The sequence below is a fragment of the Malaclemys terrapin genome, chromosome 1 (assembly GCF_027887155.1).
Source record: "Malaclemys terrapin pileata isolate rMalTer1 chromosome 1, rMalTer1.hap1, whole genome shotgun sequence".
Taxonomy (NCBI): Eukaryota; Metazoa; Chordata; order Testudines; family Emydidae; genus Malaclemys; species Malaclemys terrapin.
In genome coordinates, this window is record NC_071505.1 from 109,611,352 (window position 1) to 109,632,565 (window position 21,214).

The 21,214-nt window shown below is 44.7% G+C and overlaps 1 protein-coding gene across 5 annotated transcripts in view; it reads left to right on the forward strand.

The window, feature by feature from the left end:
• Nucleotides 1-13,368: 13,368 nt before the first annotated feature.
• WNK1 (WNK lysine deficient protein kinase 1) overlaps nucleotides 13,369-21,214 on the forward strand; it is a 171,268-nt gene continuing 163,422 nt past the window's right edge. For all 5 annotated transcript variants that reach the window (XM_054035141.1, XM_054035099.1, XM_054035108.1 and 2 more), the window contains exon 1: nucleotides 13,369-14,904. In XM_054035141.1, the coding sequence (XP_053891116.1) occupies nucleotides 14,137-14,904 (768 nt within the window). In that variant the 5' untranslated portion in view covers nucleotides 13,369-14,136. The remainder of the gene's footprint in view (nucleotides 14,905-21,214) is intronic.

Here is a 21,214-nt window from a genome sequence, read left to right on the forward strand (position 1 = left end):
GATTTATATTGGTGTAAGTAAGAGGAGAATCAGATTATATATATATATTGAGTGTGATGCTGCTGATATATTAATAGTGGTCATTAAATTTTCCATGTGTGGTCTTTGGCCAGAGGAGTGTTTTTATGGAAATGTTGAGACAAATTGGACAAGTTGTTTCTGAGATAAGGACTGTAGAAAACAATAGGTGTTATTTCACTATTGAAAACACATCTACATTTTTTGCCACATTGTTTCTCAAAAATGGGTTGGCCTAGAAACTTCACATTTGTTTTAATCAAGTGTTCTTGATGAGATCTAGTGCACAACCGTGGTTTGGAGAGGACAGAATGTTTTGTTATGGAGTTATTCACTAGCAATTTGCTACAGCCCTGAAATTCTGTCAGGGAGCTGCCAAAGGTTTTGAAGCCCTGACACTGGATTAACTAAATTCAGTCACTATAGTAAGGGGCCAGTTAAGTTTGGGAACTGTGCCAAGGATCTAACTTATGCATGCACACCCTCACAGCTATCTCCTCCAGATCCCTTCTTTCCCACATAGATTCTTATGACACTCAGAAGCATTACAAGAACTCTGGAAAACATGAACTAGATTCTCTGCTGCATTCAGCTTATACGGAGTGCAGCAGAAAGAAGGATGTTCTCAGTGAGCCAGCTACAGATCTTTGATTTTTCTGTCTAGTCTTGGGTGCAGGTTAGAGTGATCTATTCTAACCTATGCTAGCAAGTGGTCATTCTTAGGGGATGGTTTACACTGCTGAGTTTTGCAGCACTGTAGTTAAACCAAAGTAATTACACCAGTGCAAGCACACTGCACTACTGTAAAAAGTGACTTGTACTGCTGAAATGTATGTGGGTTTCAAAGCTGCACTAGTGTAAGTTAATTTTTACACTGGGGAGGTATATCACTGTAAGGATTTGCTCCATTGCAAAAGTCACCATTACAGACCAGCCCTCAAGGACCATCCACCAGCCTGGGATTGCCGGAGTGCAGGATGCTCCAGCCTCCCTTTCTCCCAACCCTGCTATGCTTTTTCAAAGACTCACACAGACAGCAGGGAAAATTGATTAACTGACTCTGCAGCAGAAACAAATAAATTAACTATACACAGGCTTCTGTAAAATGCACAAAATGAACAATATTTCTTCCAGTAACAATATTCCAAATGCTTTCCGAAGAGAGAAGGAGGAATGATCCAAGGAGCTCACTAAAGATCTATGAAGCTGTCTTTGATCAAATGATAACATACTTTTTTTTCCAAAGTATCCCTACCTCATTAAAGGCTTGTTCCTATCAATTACTGGGCACTACTGTAAGGTGCTGAGTGCTTGTAACTCCCACTGGCGTCAATGGGAATTGTGAGCACTCAATTCCCCTCAGGAATGTTCAGCATCTTTCAGGAATGTTGAGCATCTTCCAGTATTACAGCCAGGATAGATAGCATAGAAACAGATTCATGATTTTCACTTGCGTTTGAAGGACCTGGAGCAGTGGTTTGTGCTGTGCGCTGGGCCTGCTCCTCCTCTGATTGACATCAGTGGTATTTTTGGGCTACTCTACACAATAAGCACTACACCAGCGCAGCTGCACCGATGCAGCTGTGCTGCTTAGTGCATCTGGTGAAGATGCTCTGTGCTGAAGGGAGAGAGCTCTCTCATCAGCATACTAACTCCACCTCCACGAGAGATAGTAGCTATGTCAGCTGGAGAAACTCTCTTGCCGACATAGCGCTGTCCACACTGGCGCTTAGGTCAGTGTAACTTACATCACTCGGGGGTGGCTTATTCACACCCCTGAGCGACATAAGTTATACCGACATAAGTGGTAGCGTGTACAAGCCCTTTGTTTTACATTGATGTAGAGGGGAACAGGACTGAGCTCCCCAGGGGAAAACCATTGATTTTCAGCAGCTGTAGTTGGAGGATGGCAAGAAAGCCAGGTTGAAGGCGCCATAGCAGCACTAACAGATACAATAAAAGCACAGTATCATCCCCATGACTTTTCACACCTTCCTCTATCCCTTCTCTCTTGTATAGCTTTTCTTTTTAATTGAAACAGTGCCTCCGCCTTTCCCTTTCCTTGAGTTCTGTTATCATGCAGAAACACAGTACTCTCTCAAGCCTAAGAGGCAATAAATCAATAAACAAACAAATTAAATAAATAAAACAATCTGATAAAGCAGGTAACCCATGCAATCACCACAGGGAAATACAAGTGCAGCGTAAAAGGTTCATTCTGGCAAACACTCATGATCCTGTAACAAACACCCACTGTCCAGACTTGTAGCCTGTATAGATGGTGTTTGCTTGTGTTATATAGAAATGTGTTGATGTAAGTAGGCCCAAAAATCTATTTCCCCAAAATAGGCTTGACAATAGTCAAACAAGGATTGGGAAAATGAGTCAAGTCAAGTGAGACAATGCAGAGGCAAATTAGAGCTAAGTGAGAGTTCATGACCTCAGGTCATGTTGTAAATGTGTTTTGATCCTAGCTGGTTTTTACAGTGTCTTAAATAAAATGTAAATATTTTGGGAAATGCTATCTTTATTGATAAGTATTGGTGTGGCATTTATGTAGATGTTAATTAAGACTATGCTTAATGTTAAATAGCCAGTGAGAAAGTATAAAATTTAATTATGGAAATATAGCTATGGTAAAAGGTGGATTTAATGTTAATTAATTAAGAGGCATTATTATAATTGATTATAAAAAGGGTAGCATGCTGACTTTAGATTAGGTACGTTAGGTACTGTTAGAGAAAGGATTATACCCATTCTTACTATCCAGGGTCTGGTAATCCCTAGATGCATCATTTCATCTTAGAATGTGAATATAAATGCAGTATATGGTTATGCTGTAATGGCTGTTTGTTTTAACTAACTACCTTGTTTTAAATAAATTCTTTCATTTTATCACATGTGTCATTCACAGTCCTCCACTAAATTAAATTAAATTATCTGTAACCACCCTAGAGGCTGGAACCTTAAAGAATTCACTTTGGCTTTATTCCTTATCTTTAAACTATTAATTGGGAATACTTAAATCAAAGATTACAGGCTGCTGCATGCCCCTCATCCTTCTGCCCACCCCCACACCCGACCATACACGCTACATAAAGAACCATGGCATGAAGATGAAACACATAATACACAGAGCAATCAGCTATCATAAAAAGAGGAGGAGATAATGAATTTGATCAAGGTAGCTACCATTATGGTTTGGTAGCTCTGAAGTAGGACAGTAAAAATAATTTAACTTTATCTCAGGTAAGTATTATGTCAGGGATTTTTTTTTAATATTCTTGTTTTCCCCTATGATTTGACCTCTGTTTCCTTGGAGGGACCATGTTTTTGTATATATTTTGATAGATTAATAATAAAGAAAATGTTTGATTAAATATTAACCACCAGTAGACAGCAATGCACCCTTCAAAGAGCTCCAGTCTAAAAATGGTGGTTAATGTAACTGAAAATTGTATTTTGACAATCAAAGACTTTGGTTACGAGCCACATGTGCATTGCTGTACCAGCTCTTGAGAGCAATGTTGCATTCAGGTAGGTGGGATATATGCTTACAAAGAACTTTGATCAGTTCTCTCTTGGCTCAACAGGAACGTGTGAGAGGGGAAAATTAGAGAGAGAATTAAACAACTTCTTCCAGCAGACAAGACAAAGGAATGCGAGGGAAGCCTAGGCTCAGGGCTGGATTTAGGGGCAGGCGATGCAGGCAACCGCCTGAGGTGCTACATTGGGGTGTGTGTATATGCCAGGCTCTGGGTGCTGTAAGGTGTTCAAAAGCTTAAGAAAGGGGGTTGGGGGAGGGGCGGTGCCGAAGATGCTCCTTGCCTGGGGCACCATTTGGTGCAGGGCTGACCCTGCCTAGGCTTCAACTCAACCACTGAAGCACATGCTAATGTACAATGTCCCTTGTCTGCACTACAGCATTAGAATGTGTTAGCTAACATATTCTTTACAACAATCTTTTTATTCTAGTCAACACATACTCTTGACTCAAGTCTTACTCCTATGAAGTTTATAAACTCCATGTAAGGCCCAATCTTGCTCTCTCTCTCTGGTCCAGTGGAGCCCATAGTTTCTGCAGGTGTTCTAGCCATAGTGCACTCTGTGCAGGGCCGGTGCAAGGAAGTTTCGCACCTTAGGCGAAACTCCCACCTTACGCCCCCCCCCCCCCCACTGAGGCATCCCCCCCCGCAGCAACTCCCCCCCCCCGGGGAGCCGTGCAGCAGCTCCCCACCCCAGCTCACCTCTGCTCCGCCTCCTCCCCGAGCACACCGCCCCTGCTCTAATTCTCCTTCCAGGCTTGCGGCGCCAAACAGCTGATTGGAGCTGCAAGCCTGCGAGGCAGGAGAAGTGGAGCGGCGACTGCGCGCTCGGGGAGGAACACTGTAAAAAAAAATTGGGGGCACCACTTTTTGGTGCCTCCAAATCTTGGCGCCCTAGGCAACCGCCTAATTTGCCTTAATGGTAGCACCGGCCCTGACTCTGTGTTCCTTCCGAATTTATAAACTATGAAGGGCAAGAAAGGTGATAGGGGACTTCTTTAGAGTTTTAAGCCCTGCAGGACAATAAACTCTTGGGTTATCCAGGTTCCGCTGGGCCACAGGCAATTTCCCTCTAATTTTTTACCTGGGGTGGGGCCAAGGAGTTCGAACTGTGGGAGGGGGCTCAGGGCTGATGCAGAGGGTTGGGGTGCGAGGGGGTGAAGGTTCTGGCTGCGGGCATGGGCTCTGGGGTGTGGCCGGGGATGAGGAGTTTGGGGTGCGAGTAGGATTGCCAACTTTCTAATTCCAGAAAACCAAACACCTTTGCCCCGCCCACTGCCCCACCCATTCAATTAGGCCCTGCCCCCACTCACTCCATCCCCCATCCCTCCGTCGCTTGCTCTCCTCCATCCTCGCTCATGTGCTTATTTTCACTGCAAGGCCCAAACGGGCATATATATTGTTTTGAGGTATGTATTATGCTAAATTCAGGTTTTATTTGTTACAAGATGGTAGAGCTGGCAGCAAAATAGTCAAAAAGGGTAATTTTGAAAAAAATGAAATTTCATGATTCATTCCCTCCCCTCTTCCCATTTTTCGTAACCAGCTCCATGTTTTTTGTTCACTAAAGTTATTGTCATTTTATGTGTGGAATTAGGACTACACATTATCACAGCTGCAATAGATCCATTAAAGGCCCACTCCCGAAGCCCAAATACAAATCCATAGAGCACAACCACAGAAATGCACACCTGTCTAGATACCTATAAAAATAAATCCATAGAAACTGATTCCCACACCTAGATGCAGATACACATGTATATTCATGTGTACACATCTAGCATGTACTAACACATATACTTCCACATTATTTATTATTACAATTGTTGTTTAGTGCCTAGACCCTCAACTAAGATCAAGGCTCCGGGGTGGTAGGTGCTGGACATACACATAAAAAGAGAGAGTCTGCAACAAAGAGTTTATAATATAGCTAGACAAAGGTGGGGAGAAATGTATGATACATTGGCTCTTCTGCAATTACTAGTCAACAACATTCTCTTTTTAAGAAATAATACATTTCTTTTACAGTTCCCTTCTTTTTCAAATGTTATGAAATGAATATACACATATTTTATGTCATAAATTGTTTTGTGTGCAAGCCAGCAAAAGGAATGAAAGTCAAAGAGTTAGCTTGCAAATTTTATTCACATAGGTATACACACATGCCGCAATACACGCACCTCCGTACACAAAGACACACAGTCTCTTACACACATACAATGCATGCATGCACACACTTGCCTACACAGAGACACTTTTTCATACACTTTCCCAGAGGCTGCCTATATCACCCAGCCAGGAAGGGAGGAGTGTGGGCTGGAGGGGAAAAAATGGGGTGGGACGGTGAATGGGGAGAGAAAGAGAGAGGATGGGCAGGGAAAGAGGCAGAGGTGAAAGTAAGCTGGTCCAGTCAGGTCCGGCGTACTGGTAAGAGCCAGTACACAGCCAACCATACTGGCAGGGGGCAGCTTCCCCGGGACCAGCAATTTAAAAGGGCCCGGGGCTCCTGGCAGCAGCCGGAGCCCTGGCCCTTTAACTCGCCGCCAGAGCCCCGGGGCTCCCAGCCGCGGCTACCACTACCCTGGGGCTCCAGCGGTGATTGAAAGGGCCTGGGACTTCTGGCCACTGATACTGCAGCTGGAGCCCCTGACCCTTTAAATCGCCACCAGAGCCCTGGGGCTCCCAGCCATGACCCTGGGGCTCCGGCAGCGATTTAAAGGTCCAGAGCCCCAGGCCCTTTAAATCACTGCCAGGCCGTACTGAAGGGCTGGCTGGGGAAGTCTGGGCCCAGCCCCGTCCCTTCTGCCCGAAGCCCTGACACTTCCAATTGAGGGCCTCTCCCCCCACCCTCCCTCGCTCAGGGCCTCCCTGCATACCGGTAAGTCCCTTAAGTTACTTTCACCCCTGGAAAGAAGCCAAGGACGAGAGCAGGGTAGGGATGAGAGCGGGCAGTGAAGGGGGAGGGTATGTGGGATGGATGGGGATGCAGGGGGAGGCAGAAGGCTACAGGTTCATCAGGATGTGAGTGGCACAGGGGTGTATAGGGACACAATGGGAGTGCAGCGATATATGGAGGTGAATGGGGTGCAGGAGTGGGGGGTGAGGGATATGGGGGTGGCGGCTTTGGGAGTGAAGAGGATGGGTGAGAGAGTGCTGTAAGCGGTACAGGGCTGGGATGGGTAGGTATGGGGGGCAGGATGGGCTGGGATGGGGAAGGGATGCAATGATGGAGGGATGTGGGACAGGTAGGGATGCAGTGTTGGGGGGATGGAGGTGCGGGTGGGTTGGGATGGGGAGGGATGCAGTGAGAGGGATGGGAGTGCAGCCCCATTCCCAGCATTCAGAGACGGGAATACACATACCTCCAACTCCTGGGGGCCGGTGATGGGGCAACAGACTGCAGTTTGCAGCAGGGCACGCGCCGCAGCTTGAGCCCAGCCACACGAAGAGCATGAGGAGAAGAGGCCGGGCAGCAGTGGGAAAAGCGCATGCCAGGCAACCCCTCAACAGCTGCCTGTTGAGCGCTTGCGAGTGGTACTAGTTCTTCCCCTGCCCTGACCCAGCCAATGGGAGCTGTGGGTGGGGTGATGGGGAAGCACGCGGACCCCCGCTGACAGCCCCTAAGCTGCTTCCAGACCTGGGAGCCAAGCGGGCCACAGCGTGGCACTAGCAGGGAGTCTGCCAGCCCTGCTGTGGTGCCGCAAACTGGATATTCAACGGCCCGGTCAGCAGTGCTAACTGGAGCTGTCAGGATTCCTTTTCGACCGGGTATTCCAGTCCAAAAGCAGACGCCTGGTCACCCTAGGTCAGTGGTTCCCAAACTTTAACAGCCTGTGAATCCCTTTCAAGTCTCGTGAACCCCCGCCTAAAAATGAATATTTCCAGGGATTTTCTCCTTTACCTGAGTATAAATTATAAAAGCAGTGATCTTGGAAATATAAAATTTGTTTTTATGACATGCTTATTACACACTATTTATTATTAATTATTATTTATCATTACAGTATTTTTATTACATTACGAAATATCTCACTTTCGTAGCTTGTATCACTTTGGATAAGCCTGTTATAAGACAAGGCTCCTATGTTTCATCAAGGAGTATCAGATGTGAAACAGCATGAAGGTATTTAAGAAGCCAACTCAAAGAGTTCCTCCTACACAAGCATTCAGGTCTTGAGCAGTCCAGGCAAACAACGCATGTTACAACAAAGCTTAAACTTGTTCTTCATAATAATTTTAAAAACAATACTAGCTGCCTATTTAATTTTAAAAACAGCAAAAAATATCCACCTCCCCTTTCCATTTCTTATAAGGAGTCCTGAAGTTTAAATCTCCTCAGTGTGATAGATATTCTTGCTTTGATCTGCTTAGCTCTTGGAAGTCCAGGGGCTCTGGGATGCTGGCCCTGTGCTGCCCGGCGTCCCTAGGGACAGCTCTGTACACCATTAAGGATTTTTTTCCCGAGAATCCCCTGTAACATTTCGCGAACCCCAGTTTGGGAACCACTGCCCTAGGTACAGGAAGGTACTCGGGGCTATGGCAGAGGGTTGGGGTGCAGAGGGGTGAGGGCTCTGCTTGGGAGTGTGGACTCGGAGTTGGGGCCCGGGATGAGGGTTTGGAGTGCAAGCTACAGCGGGGAGAGAGGACTCCCCCTGGCCCTCTCTCCCTGCAACAGCCTGGGGCCAGGGGAGAGCGCCTCTCCCCGCTGCAGCCCTGCACACCCCCTATCTCTCTCCTCTCCAGGCCAGGCACCTGTGGCTGTGCACCTGCACGGCCCTTGATAGCCTGCTGCACAGCCGTGCAACTTAGAGGGAACTTAGGCCACCGGGACTTATTATGTTTCTGGGTGTCACAGTCCTGAAGGTTGTCTTTACTTCTGCAGTCTGTAAACCCTTCATAAGTCCCGTGTAGGACACTGAAGACTTTATTAACACTGCCAGGGACCTTGGAGACTTAATTAAGTCCATCAGAGACCCTGGAGGCCTCTCAGAATTTCCAATGAATATTTCTAAAATGAACCACCCAACCTTCCAACACTACTGTAAATCCCTACTCCTCGTTAAAGACAAAGAAATAAAATAAATGTGAAGATTTTCAATGAAGATGTCAGTGAAATATGATATACTGAACAAAGTAAACTCTCCAGAAAGTGAAACTCTTACTCTTGTAGTTCTGAAATAAGTCCAAGAAACTTGTAGCTTTAAAAAAACCCAAATAAATAAACACTGACGGAAGCGTAGACATGATAAAAGACAAGAAGAAAGGAGTTGTTCTGAGGAAATTGTGGTGGCAAGATTGTGTTAGTTACAATCCTAATTATGGAGTGCTATCATAGCTCCATAATGTGCAGTCAAACTTTGCGATAGTAGAAAGCACAGGTTTTTTTTAACGTTTAAATTATGCAGTAAAAATCACATGCTAATTGTACTGTGTAAGGTATTGCATAAGTGGGAAAAATATAATAACTGTTTCACATTAATATTGTGTCACATGGGCAAGTCAGGAATGCCAATAACAAATGAAATCTGCATTATACAAAATGAAACAAAACAGAACAACAGCTTCTGTTTCAAGAGTCCCAGTCAACTTTAAAATCACACGGATATCGGAATTATTTTTATCTATTGTTACAAATAACAACAAGATGACTATTGGAACAGATTAGAGAAAAAATATATGTTTTTACTTTATGTATGTGACAGCACTTTGGGCCTAATCAAAAGCCCACTGAAGTCAATGGCAGTCTTTCCCTTGTATATAGTTTCTACAGTAGAGTCAGACTCGTCTGTTGTTTGTGTAGGTCTTTCCCACAGCAACAGGAGAGAAAAATACTATTAAAACATGGAGAAAACTGACTGTAAAACCACAAAAATTGGCAGAGGAGCTCAATGACAGTTGAAGTACTTGAAAGTACTTTTAACTGAATTGTTTTAATCAGCTATATTTCAAGCTGATCGTGTCATGACAGTTGACATGTATTGTTGACAGGGACCTGATCCTACATCTTGAAGACAGGGAGGGTTTTATAATTGGCTGCCATGGGCAAGGTTAACTGTCATGCTATGAGCCCATTATGCCAGCCCCATTTGGGCAAACGGACTGTAAAACTGGTAAATCTGGACACCAAGGAATTCTCCCAGTATAGGAGGTATCTCCATATGGCATAGAGATGCCATAATGTCTCTGTGCTGCTTCCCCTGTTGCAGAGAGTTGGTAGGGTCCATGATCAGGAAAAAGGGAGTTGCTGGAGAGCAACTGTTGGGGCCAGAGGCAGCCAGGTGCTACTTAGGTCAGCCCTGAAGCTGCATAACCTTCTAGAGGCCTAATGGGATGCCAGAAGAATCCAGAAAAAGGAAGGAGCAAAGGTAGTGCTAATCCTCCCCTCTGCTCTCACGCAGCTGCGGCCCAACTGGAACTTGGCTGGATGTGAGAATGAAGCCCATTTGGGGCTGCACCAAGCCCTAGCTAGATGTATAGTACTATACAACATTTAGTGCCAAATCAGCCAGAGTAACCAGAGTAAGGTGTAGGCTGGGGAATTTTGTTGGGTTCCATTGGGAAAAGAGTTTTCCCCCTTCCAAGCCATGAAATGGCTGTTTCTGCAGCCTCAGGATTACATCAATTCATGTATGAACATAGCCCATGGTTCTGCCCTCATCCTTTTGCTACCACATCCTGTCCTCTGATTTCCTGGCAGTAGGCAGAGCTAGCAGCCACAGAGAAGATGTTTGTGGGCCAAGGTTAGTGCAGGTACTGCTGCAGGATGGTTGTGCTGCAAGAGGGGAAGCACTGAGTACATCTGTTGTACATCATGTATAGCAAGGGGCATGTCCCTGCATGTCACTTAATGCCTAAGAGGCATTTTATGCCTTTCAAAGGCAGAGCGCTACTCCCACCTCTCACCAACGGAGGTGCTAATGAGAGGAGTTAGGACATATGAGAGTCAGTCCTGAAAATATTGTACTCAGGTGAGTAACCCTATTTGACTTTAATGGGATTGCTCATGAGGTTTAAGCGTTTGCAGAATCAGACCCTTGGAATGACATGCTTATTTACATAATGCTCCCAGTTTCTGATCTGTCAGCCTCAGGCCCTTTTGTGTTTAGACCCTGCAAAGCTTAAAGTTCTCTGTTAAAGGGTTTCACTTAACTAACACTGGGCAAATATATTTAATCACTGTGAGTGACATATAACCCAGAGCACAGGGCCAGACAAAGCCCTACGCAACATGTAAGCCCCACTTAAACCATGGGTTAAGACCAAGAGGCTTGATTTATCCCAATGCTATTTCAGCTTTATGTTCATAGAGTTACACTGGCATAAAACTGGAATAATGTAAAGATAAATCAGGATCAATGTTTTGTCCTCAGCACCCAACCTGGATAACTGGGTTGTTGGCTATGGATGTTTTCGGAAGGCAAGAAAGAAGGATTCCTGCCTTCTAGGCCATAGACCTGCAGCAGAACCATTCTTCAGCCACTGCTCCAGCCTAGTAGCTGGAATAGTTTGCAAACCTACTCCCCTCCCCAAGAGGAAAAGAACCAGAAGATCTGTATAGCTGTGGATCTTCCTTCCCTGTCCACTCTCTGTCCCAGGCTCCCAAACACAAACCTGAGACTGGAGCCCTCATAGATTGGTCTCCATGCTGTTCAGGGATTGCAAACTCTCTGTATGACTTTACCAATCCTATTCCCTCTTTTGCACAGTGGAGCTGCACTTATTCCACTGCAAAAGGAGGAGCACTTTCTATACCTATAGGCAAATCCTGCCCCACCACCCATAATGGTGCAAGTAGGACTTTACATGGGCCCTCTGCAATGAGTTGAATTTAATCATTTATGTATTTTAATTATTATTTTTATTATTAATAAGATATGTATATGGATATACAGAAAAGAATGGGTGTTCCATTTGTAGTGCAATATTACAATCAACATCTATAAAGACTGTATGTATGTAAGTTCAGTGTTATGTATTGTTCAGTGTTGTGGACCACCTGAAAGTCACTAGTGTTCTGTGTAGACACAGAGACTGAATCGGGACCTCTCTGTGGGAGATGTAATGCACAATTTCCTAATATTAGCTGGTTTTAAATTTTTTTCAATGATGTATTTGAAATATATATGTTAATTTGTCCAATATAAAATGTATAGTTTATACAGAAAAATCTCCAAAAATATTTCTATTACAGTAATTTAAAAAATGCAGTTGCATAAAAGACTTGGGTCCAAACCCTTTTCTTTACTCATGAGAGTAATCCCATTCACTTTAATATACTGCTCTTGTGTGAAAGAAGAAAAGTTTGGTTATACAAAAGATTAATACTTTATAAATAAAGCACATGAGTTGTTTCTACCAGTGCCTCTTATTCTCTGGAAGTTCCTGATTTGTGTGACTGTTCATGTTGCCTTCCTTGTTATTCTGAGTGTTATATCTTCCCCATTTAAACTATAATAACTGGGGTTGAGTCTCAAACTGTGACAGTTAGACTAATGATCATTTTTAAGGGTCAGATTTAAGAATGCTGGCCTTTTAGGATCTGCAAAATAATTGGGGGCACCCTTTTGCACAGCAATTATTTGCTCCTGCAGTTTAGGTCACAAGTTCAAGTGACCTAAACTGTAACTACAAAATAAATGAATAAATAATTGTGGGTGCAACACAGCTTCCGCAATTATATGTGCCTATGGTTTTGTGAAAGCAAAATGGGAGACCTGCTAGAGGCCTGGTTAAAAATATGAAGGTAAATGCCTGATAATACATACGGCAAAAATCATTCATTATAGGAGGGGAACTTGAAACACCACCTTTAAGAGACTCACCTGTAAGGTGCTGAACACTTTGGCCCTGATCCAGCAAATGATGTGTTTAATGGTTAACTGCCCTCATAGTTGAAATCAAGCATATGCCTAAGTGCTTTGCTCATTTTGCAGGATTGAGCCCATAGTCAAATTAAAAATCTTGTATTTAAAAATATATTTTACTTGTATGGTTACATGTAACACCTTGTTATGAAAACTGAATTTTAAAATCTAGCATACCCTTCACTATTTATACTGTTTGTTTATCTTTTCCATTGTGCTCAGCATGTACAAATGAAAATACACTGGTCAGTTTCACTTTTGTTTATATTCATTTTCTGTCTCAGGCACTAGTTGCTTGCTGTGTGATGTGTGGGTTGGAGAAACTGCTTCAGAGTGAGAACGGTTACAAGTTGAAGGGCCTGTTCCGCATTGCTATGCCAATTCACACCAGCTGAGGAGCTAGCCCTGAATCTTTTTTGGTTAGATAAAAACTATTTTTCTTTTAATTCATAAAAACAAACCATGGAAACATTTTCATTGCTTTTAGATTTTGAAAAAGCACCCGGAGAGTGAAAACAGTAGCATTCAATCTATTAAATCATATCATTTATATTGCATTGTAGCCCTGAGTCGACTGAGTATGATGATAGATTCCTTTCTTCTCCGAGAATTAATCCATATGTAATGATTCCCTCCCCTCTTTTCCTGCCCTGCCCTGCCCCAGTAGCACAGCTTCTACCACAGTATTGTGTGAGGAGCAGCCAGGCTCGAGCTGTAAGTAGCCCGCAAGAAGAAAACTACAACTCCCGTGATGCCGTGCATCAGCGCAGTGCGCGATGGGAGTTGTAGGTTAACAGCGTTTCTGTTCCCTCACAGGAGAGATGAAAAAACTACCATTCCCAGGAAGCGCGGGGCTCCGGCGCAGGCGCAGAACAGGGTGGAAGGAGGGGGCGTGCTCCACGGGGCTGTCTATGTCTGTCGGTTTCGGGCGCTAGTCGCCATTTAGCGCGGAGAAGTAGCCGGGCCGGGCCGGGCGCAGCGGCTCCTCCCCCCTACCCTCGCGAGGGAGACACCCGGGCTCCTCGACCGGGGCCTTGCGGAGGAGGCGGCTTCGCGGGCGGCCCCGGTGAGAGACCCGCGAGGGGGGTTTCCGGCTCCCCGTGAGGCGCCGGCAGGCAGCGAGGGGGCCGGCCCCGCGGCGAGCGGTTACTTCCTACCGGGAGGAGGCCGAGGTCGCCATGGGCGCCGTGTGAGGCGAGAGCTCCCTCAGGCTCCGAGTGACCGGGCCGCGCTTCTCTCCCCCGGCGGGGCGTGCCGGGCCTGCTCGCCCCTCTCGCGGCAGGGGAGTGCGGGGCCTGCGCCCCCGGCGCAGCCGCTTCCCGGCCTGGGCCTGCCTCGCTCCCCACCCCCAGCCCGGGGGGCCAGTCGCTTTTCCTCTCCGAGAGCAGCTGGGCTGTCCCGCTGCAGGCAGCCAGCGGCTTCTCCCGGCCCGGCACCTGCCTCAGGCTCCTCTCGACTTCTCCCCCCTAGTGCCGTGTCCTGGTCCCGCTGCTGTCGCTCCATGTCGGCCCCGCTGCCCGGCTCCCCGCTGCAGGATGGATGTGGACGCTAAGCAGGGACCCACCCCGCCGCTGGCCCAGCCGCCGCCGCCAAGCCCCGCTTTGAGGAGCCCTTGGGACCCTCCTCTGTTGCAGCAGCAGCCGGACGCGCTCCCCGCTCAGTGACACCTCCCATCCTCTCAGCAGCGCTACCCCGAGCCCCGCAGCACCATGTCGGAGGGCGCCGCAGAGAGCAGCAGCCCGGTCCCCCGCTTCCTGGCTCCCCCGCCGCCTCCGCCCAAGAACGGCTCTAGCTCGGACAGCTCCGTGGGGGAGAAGCTAGGAGCCGTCGCTGACCATGATGGCTCGGGGGCCGGAGGAGCAGGCGGCGAGGTGGGAGGCGGGGGCCGGAGCGAGGAATACCGGCGTCGCCGTCACACCATGGACAAGGACAGTCGTGGGGCTGCAGCCACCGAGCACCGCTTCTTCCGCCGTAGCGTGATCTGCGACTCCAATGCTACAGCTCTGGAGCTGCCTAGCTTGCAGCCCGCAGCACCCCCGGCCGTCGCCACTCCCGGGAGTATCACCCCGCTGCTGGGCTCCCCTCCTGAACCCGCTAGCCAGACCCCCTGCATTTCTGTCACCCACGTCCCCTTGCTATTGTTGCAACAGCCGTCTCTGTCGCTTCCCCACGAGGAGCAACCCATTCAGGAGCCCCCTGCAGCAGAGGACATCGCCCCGCTACTGCCCAAAGGAGAGGCAGAGGAAGCCGCCCCTTTACCTCCTACCAACACGGCAGGCAGTGCAGCCACCGCCAGCCGGGAGCTCCAGAACCGACAGCAAGAGGATATCGAGGAGTTAGAGACCAAGGCGGTGGGCTTCTCCCTTGATGGCCGCTTCCTCAAATTCGATATTGAGATTGGAAGAGGCTCCTTCAAAACTGTCTACAAGGGGCTGGACACCGAGACTACGGTGGAAGTTGCCTGGTGTGAATTACAGGTAAAAGAGGTGCAAATTCCCCAAGCACAGTCATTCCCCTGCTGCCAGCCTCAAGAGAAGGGCAGAATCCTCAGATGTCAGGTCAACTGTCATCAGGGATGGGGGACACAGTTTTCCCTAGGTGCCAGCCAGCAAGCCATTCCTTGAATGGAGGGAGCAACTTCTCCCATGAGCTAGGCTGCCTGTTCGATTCCCTAAAGGTTTCTTCCCCCTTATGAGGTTGTCCAAGCTCTGAGACTTCAGAAACAGTAACTGCATTGATTTTGCTGGAGCACTTAGCCTTCATGTTTTCTAAAGGTAATTTGGAGAGTTGCACAAAATAATTTACCTGAGAGATAAAGGGGTTCAAGCTATAAAATTAGCATTTATACTTATTGAAATCTAGTTCAAGTCTACCTCCAGCTAAGTTAAATTTTTTCAAAAGATTAGCATTTGACATTAATGTCAAGAAAAATGTATAAGGTAGGGGAAACACTTGCATGTGTGGCTAACGTCATCTTACAAGAGATACTCAAGAAATATGCTAGCAAAGTGCACATAATACAGAGGTAAACCAATGTAAAATTAAACTTGAATTGGTAGTGTACTATGACTCCCCAGTAGCTCAGCCTAAGTCCCATGGCTGCCTGTTGATACACTGGAAAGTAAATGCTTGCTTTTCATAAAATTGCAAAGGCTGAAATTCAACCTTTCCAGGTAACTATCTGGTTAAACTGGTACAAAGATGTTGCCGTACCTGCCAGCTCTTTGCTTCGACAGAGCTAAGGCTGTGCCGAACCCCAGTCTCATGATGGCAACAGCAGCAACTTCAGCTCCATGGCGAGTTGGAGCATGTATAACTAAGTGAGAGGAAGGTTGCTGTGCAACAAGGTTAAGGGGGAGGGTAGAGCCTGGCCTACCAGTTACAAATATCTGAAATAGGGGAATGGAGAGTCTCTGCTCTTGAAAAATTGGAGGAGGCAGAAGAAAGGCAGCAGTGGAAAGTAATCTTCCCCATTGCTTCTGAAGGATCAAGTGCATGATCTCAGTGCGCTCTCCTGACTGGCTGCAGTATCTCATGTGCCAAAATTCTTCCTCCTCCACAGAGCAACTTACCTACTCTCACAGTCAAACTGAAAAATGACTGAGACCACTCTCGGCTTGTATTCGTAGCATGCATTTTGAAATCAAATGACATCCTCTGCCAGTGTCCTGGGTAGCTATGTATCACCACATACGGAACAGGTTTGTGGTAATAGCTTTGCAAGCTTTTTCTTTTTTAAATAAATCCTAAGACCTAGCAGTATACTCAGGGTACCGTTGTCATTGGTCCTGTCTGTGTTTAATAGTGATGCCCAGTCAGGTGCTAGGCACTACTTAAACTTTCAGTGCACTGAGTGGTGCATTATTTGTTTTCTTTATGCAGTCTGATGTAATTTTGATTTGAAATCCTAATCTTATTCTCCCTTTAAAATGCTCTTTGAGTTCATCTCAGATTTATCTTAATATTCAGATATTGTTTATTGACCTGAAATGATTGTCAGCTTGGTAGTGATAATTTCTGATTTCAGCAGATATCATGATAGTCAGGATGTACTAATGGTTATGGGGTACTATAGGAACAAATTAGCTAATAGAAACATCACATACCTTTTATTTACAAATAAGTCTCTTTATAAAACAGACTTAACCAAGATTTTGAAGTTAAACATTCTTTTATCAGACACTTCAAAAATAATATAATGGTTGGAATAACAATGTAAAACAGGGGGAAGAGTCTTTATAAAGTAAAAAAAGGGTGATGAATTCCAGTTAGGTTTTGCTGGAAAGCTATGAGTGGGTTGTAGATTACATTATTACTGTATTTCACAGTTTGCAGTTTAAGTACCAATGTGTGATAATTCCACAGGGTGAGTGACAAAGGTACAGGGCATGAATAGAGAACTGTTCTAAGGTGATAGAAATAAACAAGCAACTACAGAAATGAGCCTGTGATGTATGGTAAATAGGATGTTTTAAGGCCATGAGAGTGTTGATTTCTCACTGCCTTCAGTTGTTTTGACTGGAGAGGGATGCTGTAGCCAGTAGTCTTTAGTGATGCTACACATATACTTCAGTAATAATTATAGGAGGATGTCATTGCTGTTCTGTCACTTACATTGAGGTTTTCTTGGTCTGCTCACTTCACTCAGACTCAACTGTGTGGCTTTGCAAGGATGAACTGACACTTTATAAGGATGATCTACTGATGCTAGGAGTGTTGCAGAGAGGAGGAATTAGTGAATTCCATGCCAACATCAGATGGATTAATTTCTTTTGTGAGCACAAATGAGCTCTGATTCTTTTAGGGCTGTCTTGACTTTGTGACCAATTTATGCTTAACCTTTTCATAGTTTTGGTGCTTTGAAAAGTATTTTAAAATGCAATAGCTATCTCTTGTCTATAGTTGAAGCTAGTAAGGTAGGGGAAGAAATTCAAACAATTAAAGCTTACTTTTCCTTTTGAAAAGAACTCTGTCCAAAACGTTCATTCGTTTCCTATTCCTAGATCTCAAACACTAGCACTGCTATGTAATTTGGGAGCTGAAAGGGCATTCTAGACATAGGACAGGTGATGAGCATGGCAGGTGTCCCTTTAGTTCAGGAATTGTTTTTTTAATCCAGTTCTACCACAATAAGTCACATCTGAACTTTATAAGAATTTACTTAAGCATAGTGTGTAGCCACAGACACCGTTTTCTGGCTAAGGCTCGTTTGCATGATACAGCAGCCTAACCTGGTGAAAGTAAAATTTGATACATAGATGGTATCACACAATTGGAAAAGATGACAGAGGGATAAAACATCACAGTTCTTACTTGCAAGGCATGTGATGAGGGAAAAACTGCAAATGCAGTGCATGGAAGCCTACCAAAACTTCTATATCTATTTAACTTAGTCCTTTGAGTATACGTTTAATGCCTAAGTTATCTGAAACGTCTTTGCTAATAGGAAAGGCTAAAATGACAATCTTTTTACTGTTTATCAAAATTGTTAAATATTTTTGTTCATGAAGTGTTCAAATTATACAGCACTGAGGACAGTCCTGCTAGAGCATTCAAGGATTTGGTGTATTACGCAGGCAAGCCTAGAATGGACTTGGCAATAGAATGTCTAACTGTGGGGTTTCTAACTGGATGACACAGCTGTCTTTGACTTTAAACTAGGAACCCGGTAGGGAGATCAAGGGTAAAATTTTCGGGAGTGTCTCATTTTTCAAAAGGAATGTAGGTATTTAAATCCATTTTGAAAAATGACTTCTTTTCCCAAGTCACTTTGGAAAATCTTACACCATGTCTTTCAGAAGCCTGGATGACTGCCTGGTGGTGTCCCTTGTGTTTGTCAGGCTGAGGATAGTAGCGTAAATGAAAAAGTAAACATATTTTTGGTTCTCCAAAGGTGTGTAGCTTAATGGCAGTCTTCCCTTTTGCCAGGTAGGAAACCTGGGTGAAATTTCTGTTTTCGCTTTCCTTATACAGGGAAGGTGGGAATCTGTGATATTGAGGATTTTGGGGCTCTGGGAGTGATTCAATGGAACCCCAGTAAGCAGCCTTGTAGGATATTTTGGCTTTGTTCCAAATGCTTTGGTTCTCACTTCTGTTATTCTCCTTCCACTGGTTACAGGCATTGAAGTGCATCTTCCATTGTTATAATTGGACGTGTCATAACTGCATCTAGAAAGAGGTTAGGGTCAGCACTCATAGGCTTCATGATGTAGATGGCAAGCACAAAATCAGTTGAATATCTCCTTGTGAATGGAATGACAGTAATTCAAAGAAGGGAAAATAGCTATGTATAACTCTTAACATGGCTGGTTAATCTGATTGTTCAAAAATGAAAAACAGTTCTTAACTGCCTCTTTTGGTTCAGTAGCATTGCTACTAGGAATACATGATTCCTTATTCTTGTTGCATTAAACTTAACCCTGTATTATTGAGTAACTGTAGGTCGGAGGAAATCACAGTTGCAGTTGATTATTCATGTAAGCTAAGTCTTAGGTGTGGTCTGTGAACCTCCAGGTAAGTCCCTCCTTTCCTCTCATTGAGTCAGTTTTGAGTGGGATTGTGTAGTCTACTTAGGTTCATCGAATAACACAGACCTGCAGAATAACTGGTTTGAACTGAAAATCTTCTGAGTGATGTTGGATTGCTATGGGAATTTATCACTTGTGAAGGAGCACTAATACTGTGTATCTTTTAAACATGAAAGTGCAGTGGGTATTAGGCCTGCTCTTAAAATAATTAATCCCTCCTTTCCTGATGTGTGTGAGGAATTTGAAGATTACCTTTAAATAGGAAAGGGTCTTCCCTTTATTGCGGAAAGGGTGATACAGGAGCCTCCATGTGAATATTATTTAAGTTGGTTGTGGAAATGCTTCCAAGGTGCTAGTGAAAGTAATATTATCTGGAACAATGCTTCACTCCACCTGTTGTCATACAGCATTTGTTCCTTCCCACCCCCACAGCCAACCATAGCTTCATAAAGCTTTGCTAACATTCACCACCTTTGCCATTCCTGTATTTGGCATCTTTTAACACAATACCCTGATTAATTCTACAATCATTGATTTTCACATGGACAGATGTCTCAGTCCTGGCGCAAGTAGGACATTGAACCTTATCATACAGTGATGCAAGATGGATGTCAATTCTGGAGGTGAAACTGGTGCAGTAGTGTGTTCTGATAGTTTTGCTTAAATGAGTAAAAGCTGAAAATGAACTTAATCTGAATTTGTTGCTATTTCTAATTTTCATTGTTAGCTCAGCTCTGATGTACAGGCCTATGTTGTAGAACTATAAATTCCAGTTAGACTACACACTCAAATCCACTACATTTATGTTTGGGATCAACCGTCCCTAGTGATAGGTGTCCTTGCTTTCCTAGCAATGATGGTAAATCTGAGTACAAACATAACTGCATTGCTGTTTACGTGCAACTGGCATTACTCTAAAATAAACTGCAGGGGGGAGAAATGCTAAAGCATGCAGCCCTTAAATTTTACTACAGGAAGCAGTGATGTGCAAAACGTGTTTTCATACACAAATTCCACTGAAAGAACATTCTGGCTGTGATAGAAAATGTAAATAAGGAAACCTATTTAAGGATAAAATGTACCCTTATATAAATAGTTAAATAGGATATGAGAAGTTGTCTGGATGTGAGGTAGGTTTCATTCTTAAATGGTAATTTTGATGCAGTCTAATTTTTAATTAGATCAAACTCTTAATACAAAGATGAAGTCTGTAAACACATACAAATAAGTGGAATGTAAAATGTAGCTTACAGGCTTTAATATGCCAGTCTGTGCAGACTGGTTGGTTCTTACACTGTTGCTTGGACAGTTTAGGGTCACTGAATGCATTATGAATCTCCGTGACGTTCTGTCCTGAGCCAAATCTGGTGGGTTACGGGGTAGGATGCCAGTAAGGGATGGGTTTTAGGTCTTCCAGGGTGTGTCTTCCATCTGCTTTCATTGGGTCATAGCAGAAGATGATTTTTGGAGAGAAGTTGGTAGGCATTCAGAGCAGATGACCATACCACCTGAGTGCGTTGGGTGACCGTTTGAGAAAGCAGGACCTGTTTAGCTAGAAAACGGATCTCTTCATTCAACTTGAATTTGTCTCACTTGAGGCTTTTGATTATTTGGAGATGCTTTATTTGAATGGTGTCCAGCTTCTTTTCAATCATGACAGTGAGTGGCCATGTTTCAGTCTCACGTTTCAGAGTACTGACCACCAAAGCATTGTATATGGTTAGTCTCATCTCTCTACTTAGCAGGGTGGTCGGTTTCCAGAAGATGCTCTTAATGAGGTGTCCCACTAGTGACTGTGCTTTTTGCAATGCTTTTTCAGTGCTTCCCATGTTACTGACAACAAAGCCAAGGTTGGTGAGTAATCAACTGGAAAAATTTTGCATTTACCCCAATTAATTTTCAGGCTGACATTTGCCACTGAGCTTTCCCAGGACTTTAAATGCTGCAACTAGCTTGTCCTTTGTTTCAATAGCTAGTGTTGTGTTGATGAGGTTCTTATCAAGGCATATTTCAAAAGTGCATTTATATAGTGTCTGGTCAAGTGCATAGTCTATGATGACATTGGAAAGTTCTGGGGCAGCAAAGCATCTTTGTCAAATTCTCAATCTAATTTGGAAGAAGGCAGTTCTTTTCCCATGTACAAGAACACAATTTGAGGCATCTCCATATGGGAGATAGGACACTACAGAGGATGAGTATGTTGCTTGAAACTGAGGAACTATTCTGGATATCGAGGATGTCCAAAGTTATCGCTTCAAAA